The 19,396-nt window shown below is 46.7% G+C and overlaps 1 protein-coding gene, 1 long non-coding RNA gene and 1 pseudogene across 3 annotated transcripts in view; all 3 read right to left on the bottom strand.

Moving 5' to 3' along the window:
• Positions 1-7,696: 7,696 nt before the first annotated feature.
• LOC116274639 (putative uncharacterized protein FLJ92257) lies at positions 7,697-12,269 on the bottom strand. Its single transcript, XM_031665871.1, is given in 4 exon segments — positions 7,697-11,071; positions 11,073-11,291; positions 11,294-11,460; positions 12,237-12,269. Coding segments are annotated over 4 exon segments (543 nt in total). The 3' UTR covers positions 7,697-10,947.
• On the bottom strand, positions 9,642-10,330 carry LOC108584793 (annotated as a pseudogene). Its single transcript, XR_004183042.1, has one exon. The product of XR_004183042.1 is annotated as a putative uncharacterized protein FLJ92257 (transcript).
• A 612-nt stretch (positions 12,270-12,881) lies between the features above and the next one.
• LOC101009158 overlaps positions 12,882-19,396 on the bottom strand; it is a 66,128-nt gene continuing 59,613 nt past the window's right edge. The window contains exon 10 of the long non-coding RNA XR_004183043.1: positions 12,882-14,216. This is a non-coding gene — a long non-coding RNA (uncharacterized LOC101009158). The remainder of the gene's footprint in view (positions 14,217-19,396) is intronic.

Raw genomic sequence — 19,396 nt, 5'->3', positions numbered from 1 at the left:
AATTCAATACATAACAAGCTGATTTCTGAGTGTCATATCTGCTTTGAGAGAACCAGGCAGCATGAGGCAATGAAATGGAGGATGATTCCCTCTTCACAGGATGAGGGAGGATTTCTTTGCAGAGATGATGTGTGAGCTGAGGTCCGAAACGTGAGAAAAATCCAGCTACAGCAGGAGGTATGGGAAGTCCATTTCCAGCAGGGGAGAGCGTGTGCAAAGGTCCTGAAGAAGGAAACCACTTGGCATTTACAGGAGCAGAAAAGAAGCCCAGATGCCTGCTGCACAATAAGCAAGAGGAAAAGAATAGAGGGTGGCAGGCAGGGTCAGATCATGCTAGGATTGGTTTGTTTAAGAGACATGGTCTCGCTCTGTCACCCAGGCTGGAGTGCAGTGGGACAATCATAGCCCACTGCAGCCTCAACCTCCCGGGTTCAATGGATCCTGTCATCTCAGCCTCCCAAGTAGCTGGGACTATAGGCATGAGCTCCACCATGCCTGGCTAATTTTTTTTATTGTCATTAGAGATGACAGTCTTGCTATGTTGCCTAGGTGGGTCTCAAACTCCTGGACTCAAGTGATCCTCCCATCCTGGCCTAAAAAAGCACTGGAATTACAGATGTGGGCCACCACATCTGGCCAAGATTGTGGGTTTAAAAAATGCTTTACTTTTAATTTTTGTGGGTGCATAGTACGTGTATATATGCATGCGGTGCAAGAGATGTTTTGACACAGGCACGTAATGTGTAATCATCATGTCAGGGTGAATGGGATGCCCATCACCTCAAGCATTTGTCCTTTCTTTGTTTTACAAACAATCCAATTATGGTTTTTTTTTTTTTCTTTTCTTTCCTTTTTTTTTTTTTTTTTTGAGACAAAGTTCAGCTCTGTCACTTGGGCTGGAGTGCAATCTTGGCTCACGGCAACCTCTGCCCGCCGGGTTCAAGCAATTCCCTTGCCTCAGCCTCCCGAGTAGCTGGGACTACAGGCGTGCACCACCACGCCCTGCTAGTTTTTGTATTTTTAGTAGAGATGGGGTTTCTCCATGTTGGTCAGGCTGGTCTTGAACTCCTGACCTCAGGTGATCAGCCCCCCTCGGCCTCCCAAAGTGCTGGGATTACAGGCCACCACGCCTGGCCTCTTTTAGCTATTTTTAAATATACAATAAATTATTGTTTACTATAGTCATGCTGTTGTACTACCAACTACTACATCTTATTCATTCTAAATGTATTTTTGTACCCATTAATCATTGCTGTGCACCCCCTCCAGCCCACTACCCTTCCCAGCCTCTGGTAACCATCATTCTACTCTCTATCTTCATGAGTTCAATTGTTTTAATTCTTAGCACCCACAAATGACTGAGAATATGCAAAATTTGTCTTTCTGTGTCTGGTTTATTTTAGTTAACATAATGATCTCCAGTTATACCTATGTTGTTGCAAATAACAGGATTCTATTCTTTCTCATGGCTGAATAATATTCCACTGTGTATATATACCACATTTTTTCTATCCATTCACCTGTTGATGGACACTTAAATAGATTCCAAATCTTGGCTATTGTGAATAGTGTTGCAATAAATAAAGAAATGCAGATATTTTTTCAATATACTGATTTTCTTTCTTTTGGGTATATATCCAGCAGTAAGATTACTGGATCATAAAGTAGCTCTATTTTTAGTTTTTTGAGGACCTTCCAAACTGTTCTCCATAGTGGTTTACATTCCCATCAAGAGGGTACCAGGGCTCCCCTTTCCCTACATCCTCAATAGCATTTGGTATTGCCTGTCTTTTGGATATAAGCCATTTTAACTGGGGTAGGATGATAGCTCTTTGTAGTTTTGATTTGCGTTTCTCTGATGATCAGTGGTATTGAGCACCTTTTTATATAGCCGTTTGCCATTTGTATGTCTTCTTTTGAGGAATATCTATTCTGATCTTTTGCCCATTTTAACATCAGATTATTATATTTTTTCCCATTTATTTTTTTCCACCTGAGCTCCTTTTGTACTCTAGTTATTAATCCCCTGTCACATGGATTCAGGATTGGGTTTTGACTTTTACACTCAATTCTAAATCATTAAATGCCGTCAAGTGGAGAAGTGACATAATATTCATATTGGAAGATCACTTTGTGTATCAGCTATCTATTGCTGTGTAAGAAACCACCTCAAGCTTAATGGTATAAAGTTGCAACGATGCTTATTTGTCTTCTCACAATATTGGAGGCTGACTAGACTCACCTAGGCAGTTCTGCCTCTGTATGTTTTACGTGGTTGCCTTCAAACAGTATGCAGTTGGAATAGTCTCAAAGGTTTCCTTGCTCAAATATCTCCTGGTTAATTTGGACTCTTAGCTAGGGCCTCAGCTGGGGCTATCCGGTGGAACACCCACACATCACCTCTGTACATGGCCTGGGCTTTCTCACAAAATGGTGAAAGGGTTCTAAGTGCCCCCATCCCAGGAAGGAGAGCCAAGTGGAAACAGTGTCATCTTTTATGACCTAACTTTGGCAGATCATGAGCACCACTTCCACTGTATTCTACTTATAGAAGCAGGGGACTAAATTCACATTCAAGGGAAGATAAACTAGATTTTTTTTTTTTTTTGAGACAGAGTCTTCCTCTGTCACCCAGGCTGGAGTGCAGTGGCCCAATCTCAGCTCACTGCAACCTCCACCACCTGGGTTCAAGTGATTCTGCTGCCTCAGCCTCCTGAGTAGCTGGGACTACAGGCACAAGCCACCACGGCCAGCTAACTTTTGTATGTTTAGTAGAGACGGGATTTCACCATGTTGGCCAGGATGGTCTCAATCTCCAGACCTCGTGATCCACCCACCTCAGCCTCCCAAAGTGCTGGGATTACAGGCATGAGCCACCGCACCCGGCCCGAAACCAGATTCTATCTCTTGACAACAAGTATAAAAACTATTTGCAGACAACTATTCATAACAGTGAAGAGATGGAATCAACGTATGTTTCCTTCCATCACTGGAAAAAAGAATAAAGAAAATGTGGCGGCTGGGCACAGCGGCTCACGCCTATAATCTGTAATCCCAGCACCTTGGTAGGCTGTGGTAGGTGAATCACCTGAAGTCAGGAGTTTGAGACCAGCCTGGCAAATGTGGTTAAACCCCAGTCTCTACTAAAAATACAAAAATCTGCCAGGCATGGTGGTACTCACCTGTAATTCCAGTTACTTCAGGAGGCTGAGGCAGGAGAATCACTTGAACTTGGGAGGCAGAGGTTGCAGTGAGCTGAGATTACACCACTGCATTCCAGCCTGGGTGACACAGTGAGACTCTGTCTCAAAAAAAAAAAAAAAAAAAAAAGTTCAACACATAGAAAATGCTTGATATAATCATCAAAGTGAATCAGAGGATAAAAGAACTACAATAAAGCAACTGAAGAAAATAATTATGGAAATTAGAGACAGTAGTCTAACACTGGGTTGTCGATGGGTGACCCTGAGTTAGACAACCTAAAAAAATGAAACAGGGCTGGGCACAGTGGCTCATGCCTATAATCCCAGTGCTTTCAGAGGCTGAGGTGGGAGGACAGTTTGAGGCCAGGAGTTTGAGACAATCCTAGGCAACATAGTAAGACCCCATCTCTACAAATGTAACAAAAATTAGCCAGGTGTGGTGCTGCACGCCTGTAGTCCCAGCTACTCGGGAGGCTGAGGCAGGAAGATCCTTTGAGCCCAGGAGTTTGAGGCTGCAGTGAGGTATGATGATACCACTGTGTTCTAGAGCCTGGGTGATAGAGCAAGGCCCTGTCTTGAAAGAAAGAAGAAACACAGGAATGGAGGAAGGAGGAAGGGAGGGTAGGGGGAGTGAGGGAAGGAAGGAAGAAAGGAAGGAAGGAAGGAAAGAAGGAAGGAAGGAAGGAAGGGAGGGATGGAGAGGGGGAGGGGTTGCAGTGAGCTGAGATCGCACCACTGCACTCCAGCCTGGGCAACAGGGCAAGACTCTGTCAAAAAAAAAAAAAAAAAAAAAAAAAACAGTCATCCAAGTATAAACATATTAAACAGAAACTATCAAACATGCACCAAATCCAAAAATACAGCAGTTGTGGGTGAAAACACAAACTGCAGATTGAAAAGACTCATAATACTTTTATTATTTTTAAGATAATTTTAATGAATGTTGAATAAAAATATATCACTTTCACATAGGCATTTATCTGAAGTTCAGAAATTCTCCCACCTTACTTTAGGTTCTTCAGCTTCTGTTGTAGCAAGCAAAATAAAAGTTTTATATATATATATATATATATAAACTAAAACACAATATAAAATGCGTAAATTTATTTTTTTTGAGAAGGAGTCTCACTCTGTCGCCAGGCTGGAGTTTTTGTATTTTTGTATTTTTAGTAGAAACAGCGTTTCACCGTGTTGGCCAAAATTGTCTCGATCTCTGGACCTTGTGATCTGCCTGCCTCAGCCTCCCAAAATGCTGAGGATTACAGGTGTGAGTTATTTTCAGTCCATTAATCTATCTACTTATCTAGTTACCTATTTGCACAAAAAGAGGTATGCGTTAATTATCACCTTTGCTTTTGTTTTTGTTTTGAGACAGAGTCTCTCTTTGTTGCCCAGGCTAGAGTGGAATGGTGCGATCTTGGGTCACTCACTGCAACCTCTGCCTCCCAGGCTCAAGCGATTCTCATGCCTCATCTCTTAGGTAGTTAAGATTACAGGCATCACCACACCCGGCTAATTTTTGTATTTTTAGTAGAGATGGGTTTCACCATGTTGGCCAGGTTGATCTTGAACTCCTGAATTCAAGTGCTCTGCCTGCCTCGGCTTCCCAAAGTGCTAAAATTACAGGCATGAGCTATTTTGCACCTGGCCATATCACCTAACGTTAAGAGTTATTTCTTGGTGGTTGAAAATTTCAAGATTTGTTACTTGCTTCTTTGTACTTTTCTCTCTCTTCTCTCTCTCTGTCTCTCTCTCTCCCTCCCTCTTTCTGACAGGTTCTCACTCTGTTGCCCAGCCTGCAGTCTCAAACTTCTGGTTTCTAGCGATCTAGCTATCTCAGCCTCCCGAGTTGCTGGGACTACAGGTGCACATTACCATAACTGGTTTTTAATTTTTTATAGAGATGGGATCTTGCTATGTTGCTCATGCAGGTCTCATACTCCTGGCCTTGAGCAATCCTCCTGCCCTGCCTTCACAAAGTGCTGGGATTACAGGTGTGAGCTATAGCACCTGGCCTGTTTTGTACTTTTCTATAGGACTTAGATTTTATATAGTAATTACAAATAATTTTAACAAAAGCAGTAGTCATTCTAAACTTTTTAAAATTAAGCAGTGATTAAGAGCTACAGAAAGTAGTATTAATTGAGTGCCTATTATATACTAGATATCTTGCATTTAGTGAATCACCTGACCCACATATCAAGGCAGGAATTATAACCTTTATTTTCCAGGAGAGAAAACTGAGGCTTACAAGCATTTGTTAATTCTAGAGTTACACTGCTGCAGTTACACTGCCCCACCCAGCAGCCTGCCCGCTGCTGGCTTTATCAAATTCAACCCCCCACTTCCACCCCTACATCTGTGCGTAAGAATGTTCACACACACACACACATTTCTGCAATATTCCATCTGACTAGGTCAGGAATTTGTCATGACAAACCAACTGCAGTACCTATTTCCTGACCAAAGCTGTTATTCAGTATCTCTACGATTTGAGAAATAGTTTGATTTCATGTTGACTAGGGTCACACTGAGGTCTTAAGGGAAGTAGTAATTACAAAGCATCCTAATGCAAGTGAAAGGATGTGATGTTCAGATATATCCAGCCCTTTGAGATGCTCTGCTGGAAGGTGGTTGGGTGCAAAGTACTATTGACTCATGGTCATCTTGGTTCATGGTCATTAATAATGATACTTTGTACTTCTTTCGTGTTTGTGCTAAGGGTGGTTTCAAAACCTGGAAGAAGCTTATCAATTTCTAGGTATTCAAATATCTTTCACAATATATATGTGTGTGTGTGTGTGTGTGTATGTGTATTCTATGAAAATATACACGTATATTCACATATGAATATATACATGCATATTCACATATGTATACACATATATTCACATATGAATATATATACACACACATACATATATAAATATTTACAGTATACAGTAAATATATACAATATATAATCAAAAAGTAAATTCTTTTTTTTTTTTTGAGACAAAGTCTTGCTCAGTCGCCCAGGCTGGAGTGCAGTGGCGTGATCTCGGCTCACTGCAAGCTCCGCCTCCTGGGTTCACACCATTCTCCTGCCTCAGCCTCCCAAGTAGCTGGGACTACAGGCGCCCACCACCACACCCAGCTAATTTTTTGCATTTTTAGTAGAGACGGGGTTTCACTGTGTTAGCCAGGATGGTCTCGATTTCCTGACCTTGTGATCCACCTGCCTCGGCCTCCCAAAGTGCTGGGATTACAGGCATGAGCCACCGCACCCAGTCAATTCTTTTTTTTTTTTTGAGATGGAGTCTCCCTGTGTCGCCGAGGTTGGAGTGCAGTGGCTCGATCTCAGCTCACCTCCATCTCAGCCCCCCTGGGTTCAAGCAATTCTCCTGCCTCAGTCTCCTGAGTAGCTGGGATTACAGGCGCCTGACACCACACCTGGTTAATTTTTCTATTTTTAGTAGTGACGGGATTTCACCATTTTGGCCAGGCTGGTCTTGAACTCCTGACCTCATGATAGACCCATGTCATCCTCCCAAAGTGCTGGGATTACAGGCATGAGCCACCGTGCCTGGCATAAAGTGAATTCTTAATGATCATTGAAAAGAAAATGGCAGGCCAGATGTGATGGCTCCCACCTGTAATCCCAGCACTGTGGGAGGCTGAGGTGGAAGGATTGCTTGAGCCCAGGAGTTTGAAACCAGTCTGGGAAATATCGTGAGAACCCCCTCTCTATAACAAATATAAAAATTACCTGGGCATGGTGGCTCATACCTGGGGTCCCAGCTACTCAGGAGGCTGATGTGAGAGGATCACTTAAGCCAAGAAAGCAGAGTTTGCAGTGAGCTGAGATCACACTACTGCACTCCATCCTAAATGACAAAGCAGTAACTTGCCTCAAAAAAAAAAAAAAAAAATGAATAAAAAAAAAAAAAAAAAAAAAAAAAAAATTGGTATCCAAGAAAAATGTAAAATCTCTCTCTACAAATGTATATAGTCATAGTATATTAATCAAAAAGTAAATTCTTAATAGTTCATGACAAGCAAATGGCAGGCCAGGCATGATGGCTCATGCTTGTAATCTCAGCACTTTGGGAGGCCCAGGCAAAAGGAGTGCTTGTGTCCAAAAGTTTGGGACCAGCCTGGGCAACACAGTGAGAACCAACCTCTCAGAAAAAAATAAGAAATTAACCAGGCATATTGGAATGAACCTGTAGTCTCAGCTACTCAAAATGCTGAGCTGGGAGGATCACTTGAGGCCAAGAGGCCAAGTCTGCAGTGAGCCATAATCACATGACTACACTCCAGCCTGGGTGACAGAGCAAGACCCTAAGGAAAAAAAAAAAAAGAAAACTGTAAAAAATATAAAAAAAGAAGACATGAAGTGAGAAGCTACCATGTCCAGGGCAAAGACAAAGGGCCCAAGCAGAGGCCCATTGCCTCCTCATCCCCAGTAGACAAGAAAAACCATGGGACACTAAATAAAACAGAAATCATTGTGAAACCACACAGGCAGAATTTACTATCGATTTGTCAGAAATCCACTCTCAAGGTTAAAAGAAGAGATGGCTTTTGCTAAGGCACTCTGCTGTGAAGTGAACAAATGAGAGTCCAGGGAAGCTTTAGGCTCCTTGATGCTGTTGACCATCAAAGACTTAAAGCTGGATCTGCAAGAGGCAACTGTGAGGCAAGAGCAAAACCAGAAGAGGCCACCATGAGGCAGAAGATGGGCCTTGAGTGGTCACTGTGAGGCAGAAGATGGGCCAGACGAGGCCATTGTGAGGCAGGAGCTGGTGTAAGAGAGACTACCATGAGACAAGACCTGGGTCTTGGGAGGTAGATTTGAGGCAGGAGATGGGCCTGGTGAGGCCACCGTGAGAAAGGAGCTGGGCCTAGAGACGCCAGTGCAAGGCAGAAGCTGGGCCAGTTGAGGCTGCCGGAAGTCAGATAGGAACATGGCCGGGGAAGGCCACCATGAGGCAAGAGCTAGGCCTGGAAAGCCCACTGTGAGGCAGGAGTAAAGCCTGGAGAGGCCATTGTCAGGCAGGAGCTGGGCCTGTTCAGGCTGCCATGAGGTTAACAATAGGTCTGGAGAGCTTGATTTGAGAAAGTTTTGGGCCTATAAAGGCCACCAGGAGCTGGGCAGTAGCTGAGTCCAAAGACGTTGTTGTGAGGCAGGAGTTAGGCCTATAGACAGAGCCGTGAGGAAGAGCTGGGCCTGGAGAGGATGGCAGGAGGCAGCAACTGGGCCTAAAGAGGAAGTTCTGGGCCTGGAGAGGCTGCCAAAAGGGAAAAACTGGGCCTGGAAAGGCCATTGTAAGGAATGAGCTGGGCCCAAAGAGGCCATTGAAAGGCAGAAGCTGGGCTTGTCAAAGTTGCCAAAAGGCAGGAGTTTTGGACTAGTGAGGCTACAGTGAGGCAAGAGCTGGGCGTGGAGAGTCCACTGTGAGGCAGAGGTTGGGCCTGTACAGGCCTTCAGAAGGCAGGAGCTGGGCCTGGAGAGGCTGACTTCAGGTCAAGTTCTGGGCCTGAAGAGGCCACCAAAAGTCAAAAGCAGGGCCTGGGAAGGCCACCGAGAGGCATGAGCTGGGCCTGGACAGGCTGACAGGAGAAAGTTTTGCACCTGGAGAGGCCACCAAAAGGCAGGAGCTGGGCCTGGAAAAACCAACTGGAGGATGATTTGAGTCTTCAGAGACCGCCGGGAGGCAGGAGCTGGGCCAGAAGAGGCCAACTTGAGGACGATTTGGACCTGCAGAGGTTGCTGGGAGGAAGAGCTGGGCCTGGAGAGGCTGACTGGGGGAAGATCTGGGCCTGGAGTGAATGCCAAAAAGCAAAAGCTAGGCCTGGAAAGGCCACTGTGAGGCATGAGCGTGGCCTACAAAGGCCATTGGGAGGCAGCAGTTAGGCCTGTACAGGCTGCGAAAAGGCAGGAATCTGGCTGCAGGAGGCCACGGTGAGGCAAGAGGTGGGCCTGGAAGGTGCACTGTGAGGCAGAGGCCAACAACAGGCAAAAGCTGGGCCTGGAGAGATGACGAGAGGAATGAGCTGGGCCTAAACAGGCCAGTATGAGAAAGGACCTTGGCCTAGAGAGGCCAGTATGAGGCAGGAGCTGGGCCTGGATAGGTTGCCAGAGGCATCGACTGGGCATAAACAAGCCTCTGTGAGGGAGGAGCTAGGCCTGTTGAGGCTGCTGGGAGGCAGGCGGAAACTTGGCCCACGGAAGCCACTATGAGGCAAGAGTTGGGCCTGGAGAGGGTGCTAGGAGGCAAGAGCGGGGCCTGCAGAGGCTGTTCTCAAGCCAGAGTTGGGTCTGTACAGGCCACTGCGAGGCAGAAGGTGGGCCTAAAGAGCTTGACTTGAGGAAGTTTTGGGCCTACAAAGGCTGGCAGGAGCTGGGCAGGAGCTGAGCCATAAAAGGTTGTTGTGAAGCAGGAGTTGGGCTTGTAGATACAGCCAGGAGGAAGAGCTAGGCCTGGAGAGGACGCCAGGAGGCAGCAACTGGGCCTGGAGAGGCTGACTTGAGGAAGTTTTGGACCTGTAGATGATGTCCCGGGACAGGAGCTGGGCCTGGAGAGGCCACTGTGAGGCATGAGCTGGGCGTAGAGAGGCCAGTGTGTGGCAGGACCTGGGCCTGTCCAGGCTGCCAGGAAATAGGTGGAAACCTGGCCAGGGAAGGTTGCCATGAGACAAAAGTTGGGCCTGAAGAAACCCTCGTGAGGTATTAGCTTGGCCTGAAGAGCCACTGGGTGGCTGGAGCTGGGTGTGTAGAGGCTGCTGAAAGGCAGGGGCTTGGCTTGGGGGGGCCACGGTGAGGCAGATGCTGGGCCTGGAGAATCTGCTGTGAGGCAGATATTGGGCCTGTAGAGGCTGACAGGAAGCAGGAGCTGGGCCTGGAGAGGCTGCCAGGACACAGAAGTTGGGCCTGAAGAGGCTGCCAAGAGGCATGAGCTGGGCCTAAAGGGGCCAGTGTGAGACAAGAGATCAGCCTGGAGAGGCCACTGTGAGGCATGAACTGGGCCTAATGATGCCAATGTGAGGCAGGAGCTGGGCCTGTTGAGGCTGCTGGGAGGCAGGCAGGAACTTGGCCGGGGACGACCTCCGTGAAGCAAGAGCTGGGCCTGGAGAGGCCATTGTCACGCAGGAGCTGGGCCTATCCAGGCCACCAGGAGGCAGAAGTTTGTGCGGGTGAGCTTGATGTGAGGAAGTTTTGGGCCTACAGAGACCTCCAGGAGCCGGGCAGGAGCTGAGCCGAAAGAAGTTGTGAGGCAGGAGGTGGGCCTGGAGATCCAGCCGGGAGGAAGAGCTGGGCCTGGAGAGGCTCACTTGTGGAAGTTCTGGGCCTAGAGAGGCTGCCAAAAGGCAAAAGCTGGGCCAGAATGGCCACCGTGAGGCATGAGCTTGGCCTAGAGAGGCCACTGGGAGGCAGGAGCTAGGCCTGTAGAAGCTGCCGAAAGGCAGGAGCTTGGCCTGGGGGGCTGTGGTGAGGCAGATGCTGGGCCTGGAGAGTCTGCTGTGAGGCAGAGGTTGGACCTGTAGAGGCCGATGGGAGGCAGGAGTTTGGGCTGGAATGGCAGACTTGAGAAAATTCTTGGTCTGGAGAAGCCACCGGGATGCAGGTGCTGGGCCTGGCGAGGCCACCAAGAAGCAAGAGCTGTGCCTAAAGAGGCCAGTGTTAGGCAGGAGCTATGCCTGAAGAGGGGACTTGAGGAAGTTTTGGGCCTGGACAGCCTGTTGGGCGCAGGAGCTGGGCCTAAGGATGCTGCCATGAGGCATGAGCTGGGCATAATGAGGTTAGTGTGAGGCAGGACCTGGGCCTGTAGAGGCTGCCAGGAGGCAGGTAGAAACTTGTTCGGGGAAGACCTCTGTGAGGCAAAAGCTGGGCCTGGAGAGTCCGCTGGGAGGCAAGAGCTGGGCCTGGAGAGGCCATTGTCACACAGGAGCTGGGCCTGTCCAGGCCATTGGGAGGCAGAAGTGGGTCTGGAGAACTTGACTTGAGGCAGTTTTGGGCCTACAAAGGCCACCAGGAGCTGGGCAGGAGCTGAGCCAAAAGAGGTTGTTGTGAGGCAGGAGTTGGGCCTCCAGACACAGCCAGGAGAAAGAGTTTGGCCTGTAGAGGCCACCTGGAGGCAGCAGCTGGGCCTGGAGAGGCTGACGGAAGGCAGGAGCTGGGCCTTGAGGGGCTGACTTGTGAACATTTTGGGCCTGTATAGGCCGCCCAGAGGCAGGAGCTGGGGGGACTAAAGAGGCTGTTGTACGGCAGGAGCTAGGCCCGTACAGGCCGCCAGGAGACAGAAGGTGGGTCTCAAAAGGCCACTGTAAAACAGGAGCTGAGTTTTGGAAGGTGGCTGTGAAGCAAAAGCTGGCCCTTGGGAGGCTGATGAGAGGCAGTAGCTGGGCCTGGTGAGGTCGACTTGAGAAAGTTCTGGGCCTGGAGAGAAGGCTGGGAGGCAGGAGCTGGGCCTCAAGAGGCCGTTGTAATGATGGAGCTGGGCCTGTGGAGGCTGTCATGAGGTAGGGTATGGGCCTAAATAGGCCATTGTGAGCCATGAGCTTGACCCGTAGAGGCCGACTGGAGAAAGTTCTGGACCTGGAGAGGCTGCCAGGAGGCAGGAGCTGAGCCAAAAGATTCAAGCACATTACATTTATTAGGCACTTTTTTCCATTATTACATTGTAATATATAATGAAATAATCATAGAACTCACCATAATATAGAATCAGTGGGCATGTTAAGCTTGTTTTCCTGCAACAGTCCCATCTGAGCTTGAAGGGAGAAAGTGACAGATCATCAGGTATTAGATTCTCACAGGGACAGTGCAACCCAGATCTCTCGCATGCATGGTTCACATAGGATGCATGCTTCTATGAGAATCTAATGCTGCTGCTGATCTGAGAGAAGGCGGAGCTCAGGTGGGAATATGAGCAATGGGGAGTGGCTGTAAATACAGATGCAGCTTCCCTTACTCGACACCACTCACCTCCTGCTGTGTGGCTCCTTATAGCTCCATGGCTCAGGGGTTGGGGACCCCTGCTGATGTACATCCAAAAGGACCGTTCCCACAACAGTCTTCATAGCGGTCAAGTGCAGTAACCACTTAGCTCCCAAGGCATGTGCCTCAGCTGGCATTTCATCACAATCAACAGTAAGTGGTAGCTTGAGTCACTGTGAGGTCACTTTCTGGAAATCACCAGCACCCCTTTTTCCACTGGCAAGGAGCTCAGTATAGTCCCTTGGATAACCAAACTCATGTCCAAATCCCATCTATGTGAGTCTATCTCCAGGGACCCTTCTTAGCATATCAGTGTCTAATCAGGAGACGTAAACCACTCAAAAATTTAAAGTGTGTAAAATTTAATACAGAGAATTATTCATTATAACAGGGGAACAACATAATGAGAGACTGGCTAGCACAAAGTAAAGAGAACTCTAGAGAATGTAGGACTAGCCCTGGTCAGGCATGGTGGCTCATGCCTGAAATTCCAGCAATTTAAGAAGCCAACACAGGAGGACTGCTTGAGGCCAGAAGCTAGAGGCTGGCCTGGACAACACAGTGAGACCGTCTCTATCCAAAAAAAGAATAAAATTAGCTGGGAGTGGTGGTGCACACTTGTAGTCCCAGCTCCTCAGGAAGCTGAAGCAAAAGGATAGTTTGATCCTGGGAGGTCAAGGCTGCAGTAAGTCATGATTATGACACTAGAGTCAAGCCTAGGGGACAGAGCAAGACCCTGCCTCAAACAAAACCACCACCACAACAACCATTTACAGACAGAAAAGAAATAGAGCTAATAAGCTAAGGAAAGATGTTGAAATGTGACAAAGTAATATGAGGTCTTTTACCTATTTAAAATAATCAAACAAAAAATGACATTAAATTATAATACCCTGTGCTGGCAAAGGTGCAGTGAAATGGGCACTTTCTTATACTATGAGGGGTGTTTAAATTGTATATAAGCCTTCCAGGGTAAAGCTTGACAATTTTTTAAAATAATAGAGACAGGGTCTTACTTTACTGCCTCCTCCAACTCTTGGCATCAAGCAATCCTCCTGTCTTAGCCTCCCAAAGTGCTGGGATTATAGCCAGGAGGCACCCAAAACCTTGTCAATTTACATCAAGGGTAATGAGAATGTCCATTCACCATGACTCACAGTAATCTTACTTCTGCAAATACCTTGGGGAGACAATTCAATCTAAACAAAAGGTCATCTGCACAAACACAGTGAAACTCTGGGAGTAATCGAAGACAGAGTGGTTAAGTGAAATAAGAAACAGTTATAAGAAATTATATTATGGTATTTATAGGCACCTAGTAAAAGGTCAGTTCATGTTAGCTGCTACTTTTTTGTTGTTTTGAGACAGGGTCTCACTCTGTCACCCAGGCAGGAGTGCAGAGGCCTGATCATGACTCACTACAGTCTCAACCTCCCTGGGCTCAAGTGATCCTCCCACAGCTGCTTCCCAAGTAGCTGAGACTACAGGAACATGCCACCACACTAGGCTAATTCATGTATTTTTCTGTAGGGATGGTGATTCCTTTGGTTTCCAAATCCTGTCTGAAACTCTTGGCCTCAAGCCACCCTCCTACCTCAGCCTCCCAAAGTGTTGTGATTACCGGTGTGAGCCACCACACCTGTCCAGCTGCTACTTTTATTATTATTATTATTCCACTCAATTAAAAATAATTTTCATTAAAATTATCATTTTCAAGGTTATGGAACAATATGTGCCCTACAGCATAATTGTAAAAATATATACAGTCATCCCTCAGTATACAGAGAGGATTAGTTCCAGCTCTCCATCTCTGCATATACCAAAATCCATGCATACTCACGTTTCACATTCAGCCCTCTGGAACCCACATATAGGAAAAGTCCAAGTATTAGTTGGGCATAGTAGCAAGCATCTATAGTCTCAGCCACTTGGGAGGCTGAGGTGCGAGGATCGCTTGAGCCTGCGAGGTTGAGGTTACGGTCAGCTGTGATGGCACCACTACACTCCAGCCTGGACAATGGAGCAAGACCCTGTCTCAGAAACAAAACAAAACAAAACAAAAAAGGTTAGAAATTGTAGTGAGGTCTATTGGGCAAAATTCCATATAAGCAAAGTATAAATTAATGAAGCAAATGGTGATAAATTAGTATGATTGACTTTCTGGAGTTTCTGACAATAAAGGTAAGAAAAATGCAAAACACAGAGACAGAGGGTAAAAAAAGAAATTAGGAAAGCATTCTACATGTTTAATAAAATGACACTGGCCATGTTCATGCAGCAGCAGTATGTCATGATATGACATACCTTGGAGAGAAGTTAACAGATGAGGAAGTTGATAAAAATGATCAGAGAAGCAAATTACTGATAGTGATAGTTAAGTAAACCATGAAGGCTGGGCGCGGTGGCTCAAGCCTGTAATCCCAGCACTTTGGAGCCGAGGCGAGGGTGGATCCGCAGTCAGGAGATCCGAGACCATCCTGGCTAACATGGTGAAACCCGTCTCTACAAAATACAAAAACTAGCCAGGCGTGGTGGCTGGCCTGTAGTCCCAGCTACTCAGAATGAGGCGGAGAATGGCGTGAACCGGAGGTGGAGCTTGCAGTGAGCGAGATGGCGCCACTGCACTCCAGCCTGAAGCAGAAGCGAACTCTGTAAAAAAAAAAAAAGTAAACCATGAAGAATTCCACAACTGATGTCAGCAAAGTGGAAATATTGTACAGTGTGTGTTGAAGTTCCTGTACAACATTGTTTATTTGCCTTTTGTTTGTAAGAAATGAAGAAATGTATCTACTAAAAGTTCTTCTTGCTGTCAAAAGAATATGTGTGGGCAAGTGTTTGAACTTATTCTTCTGTTTTTCTACTTTTGATCTTTCTGCCATCATCCCACAGCCCTTACTATAGAAATTTCTTATTTTTTAGAAATTTGAACAAGTGCTTATTTGTGAGGGTGGCTCCTTACCTCTAAGGATGGGAGGCAGGGTGGAAGGGTCACTTTCCGAGGCCAGGAGTTTGACACCAGCCTGGCCAACAAAGTGAGACAGCATGTCTACAAAACAATTTAAAATTAGCCAGGTATCATCATGTATACCTACAGTCCCAGCTACTCAGGAGGCTGAGGCAGGAGGAGCCTTAGCCCAGGAGTTCAAGGCTGCAGTGAGCTGTGATTGCACCACTGTACTCCAGCCTGGGTGACAGACTGAGACCCCCATCTCCCAAAACAAAAAAAAGAAAGAAGAAAATAGATCAAGTAGCAAGTTGTATGTGGCTTACTCTGAATATTTCTTTTTTTTTTTTTTGAACCAGGAGTCTCACTCTGTCGCCAGGCTGGGTGTGGCCGGATCTCAACTCACTGCAGCTTCCACCCTCCTGGGTTTATGCCATTCTCCTGCCTCCAGCCTCAGTGGCTGGGACCAGCGCCTGCCACCTACGCCTGGCTAGTTTTTTGTATTTTTTGGTGAGCGAGGTTTCACCATGTTATGGGATGGTCTTGATCTCTGACCTGTGATCCGCCGTCACCAGGCCTCCCAAAGTGCCCTAGGATCACAGGCTTGAGCCACACTTTTAATACTCTGAATATTTCTAAATAGAAGTTCTTAATCTTTCTGGGTCTAGCATCCCTCTACATTTTTTAACTTTGTTGAAGATCTCTAAGACTTTTTCTTTATATAAATAATTATATTAAAATTAGAAAATAAGACAAAATTTTAAAAATATTATTCATTACATATTAATAATAGAACCATTACCTGTTGATAGAAGTAATACAAGACAAAATTTTTAAAATATTTGGCGGGGCGCAGTGGCTCACTCCTGTAACCCTAGCACTTTAGGAGGCTGAGGTGGGCGGATCACAAAGTCAAGAGATCAAGATCATCCTGACCAACATGGTGAAACCCCACCTCTACTAAAAATACAAAAATTAGCTGGGCATGGTGGCACACACCTGTAATCCCAGCTACTCGGGAGGCTGAGGCAAGAGAATCGCTTCAACTCAGGAGGCGGAGGTTGTGGTGAGCTGAGATCGCACCACTGCACTCCAGCCTTCTGACACAGCGAGACTCCGTCTCAAAAAATAATAATAAATTTATTATTTATTACATATTAATAATAAAACCATTACATGTTGATATAATTTTTTTTGGTCGTTTTTTGAGATGGAGTCTCATTCTTTCGTCCAGGCTGGAGTGAAGTAGCGTGATCTCAGCTCACCGTAACCTCCATTCCCCAGGTTCAAGCAATTCTCCTGCCTCAGCCTCCCGAGTAGCTGGGATTACAGGTGCCCACCACGCCTGGCTAAGTTTTGTATTTTTTTTAGTAGAGACAGGGTTTCATCATGTTGGCCAGGCTGGTCTCGAACTCCTGACCTCAGGTGATCCACCCACCTGGCTCTCCCAAAGTGCTGGGATTACAGGCATGAGCCACCATGTCCAACCCCATTAATATATTTTTTAAAACACTGATTAGTCTGGCAACGACACTGGACAGGGGTCTCCTCATTCCCACTGACACAAGCCCCACTGCACGGCTCCAGGGTTGCAAGGGCTGGAGAGCCAAAAGGCTCTGACTTGAGATTTTATTATTTTATCTGTATTTCTATTTGTGTTGTGAGACAGCTCCTGCTCTGTAACCCAGACTGGAATGCAGTTGTGCACTTATAGCTCACTGCAGCCTCGACCTCCTGGGCTCAAGCCATCTTCCTGCCTCAGCTCCCCAGTAGCTGGTACTACAGTTGAGTGCCACCATACCTGGCTATTTTTAAAATTTTTTGTAGAGTGAAGGGTCTTGCTATGTTGCCCAAGCTGGTCTCAAACTCCTGACACCTCAAGAGATCTGCCCACCTCAGCCTCCTGAGTAGCTGGGACTATAAGTACACATCACCATACCTAGCTACATTTATTTTATTTTATTAAATATTGAAAAATATTTTTGGCCAGGCGCGGTGGCTCACGCCTGTAATCCTAGCACCTTGGGAGGCCGAGGTGGGCAGATCACCTGAGGTCGGCAGTTCGAGACCAGCCTGACCAACATGGAGAAACCCCATCTCTACTAAAAATACCAAATTAGCCGGGCATGGTGGTGCATGCCTGTAATCCCAGCTACCCAGGAAGGCTGAGGCAGCAGGAGAATCGCTTGAACCCAGGAGAATCGCTTGAACCCAGGAGGCAGAGGTTGCGGTGAGCTGAGACGGTGCAACCGCACTACCGCACTCCAGCCTGGGCAACAAGAGTGAAACTCCGTCTCAAAAAAAAAAAAAATAAAAATAAAAATAAAAATATTTTTGTAGAGAGGAGGTCTTGCTATGTTGCCCAGGCTGGTCTTGAATTCCTTTTAAGATACTCCCATCTCTGCTTCCCAAACAACTGTGACTACAGGCATGAGCCACTGTACTGAGCCTGAAGATATTTCTTTAATCTAGCATCCAATACTTGATAGGATTGAGAAAGGCAGTAGTGTTTTTAAAAATTACTTAATAATTCAGTAAGAATCTATCTCAACCTTGACCTCTGCCTTCTCTCACACTCCACATCCAGTCTGTCAGGAAATCCTGTTGTATCTTCAACATGTATTGAAGATCTCCACCCAGCAACCCCTGGCCTCCTCCCCTGCTTCTCTCCTCTGACCATCTCTCACCACCACTATAACCCTGGTCAGGACCACTATCATCTCCCGCCTGGATGTTGCCGCAGCTTGGCCCCCACGCTTCTACCCAAATCTTCCCACAGTCTTTCTCAACTCAGCAGCCAGAGAATGCTTTTAAATCGGGAGAGAGATCATGTCGCCTCTCTGCTCAGAACCCTCCCACAGTTCCCATCTCAGTCAGAGTAAAAGCCAAAGCCCCAGCAATAACCTCCCAGGGCTTACACGATCTGTGCTGATCCCAGCCCAGCAACTCCCTGGCCTCCTGCCCTAATTCTCTCCCTCTCTCCTTCTGCTCCACTGGCCTCCTTCCAGAGCCTCAGACACACCTCAGACACTTTATTCCGTTGTTTCTGCCTACAATCCTCTTCCCTCAGCACCTCGGCCAGCTCCTTCCCCTCCTTCAAATCTTGGCTTAATTTTCACTTAGGAGGCCACCCCTGACCATTTTATTTAACATTGCCATCTGTCCTCATGCCCACCATGCTAATTTCTTCCTTCCTTCTTTCTTTCCTTCCCTTCCCTCCCCTCCCCTCCCTCCCTCCCCCTCCCTCTCTTCCTTCTTTTTTTTTTTTTTTTGTCAAGATCTCACTCTGTCACCAAGGCTGGAGTGCAGTAGCAGTCACAGCTCACTGCCACCTCAAATTCCCAGGCTCAAGCGATCCTCCCACCTCAGCCCCCCTAGTAGCTGGGACTACAGACAGTGCATGCCATCATGCCTAATTAATTTTTTTAGAATTTTATTTTATTTTGAGACGAAGTTTCACTCTTCTTGCCCAGGCTGAAGTGCAATGGTGCAATCCCGGCTCACTGCAACCTCCACCTCCCAGATTCAAGTAATCCTCCTGCCTCAACCTCCCAAGTAGCTGGGATTACAGGCACGTGCCACCACGCCCGGCTAAGTTTTGTATTTTTAGTAGAGATGGCGTTTCACAATGTTGGCCAGGCTGGTCTCAAATGCCTGACCTCAGGTGATCCAGCCTTCCAAAGTGCTGGGATTATAGGCATAAGCCACCATGCCTGGCCATTTTTTTTATTTTTTGTAGACACAAGGTCTCACTATGTTGCACAGGCTGGTCTTGAATTCCTGGTCTCAAGTGATCTTCCTGCCTAAAATTCCTAAAGTGCTGCGATTGCCAGCATGAGCCACCATGCCTGGTTTCATGTTCATTTCTTCTTGCTGTTGCAACATAGTTTGCAGTTTCCTAAATTTAGTGGCTTAAAACACTACAAATCTACCATCTTACAATTCTGGGGGCCAGAAGCCCAAACTAGGTTTATTAAGGCTAAAGTCAAGGTGTCAGCAGGGCTACATTCCTTTTGAAGGCTCTAAAGTGTACCCTTGGCTTTTCCAGCTTCTAGAAGCCATCCCCATTCCTTGGATCATGGCCCCTGACTCCATCTTCAAAGTCAGAAGGGAAGCATCTTCAAATCTCCCTCTCTGACCTCTGCTTCCATCAACCACATCTCCTGCTCCAGTTCTGACTCTCCTACCCTTATTTTTTTTTTTTTTTTTTTTGAGACAGAGTCTCGCTCTGTCTCCCAGGCTGGAGTGCAGTGGCCAGATCTCAGC

This window comes from Papio anubis, chromosome 4 (assembly GCF_008728515.1).
Source record: "Papio anubis isolate 15944 chromosome 4, Panubis1.0, whole genome shotgun sequence".
Classification (NCBI taxonomy): Eukaryota; Metazoa; Chordata; class Mammalia; order Primates; family Cercopithecidae; genus Papio; species Papio anubis.
This window is presented reverse-complemented; position numbering and strand designations above follow the sequence as displayed.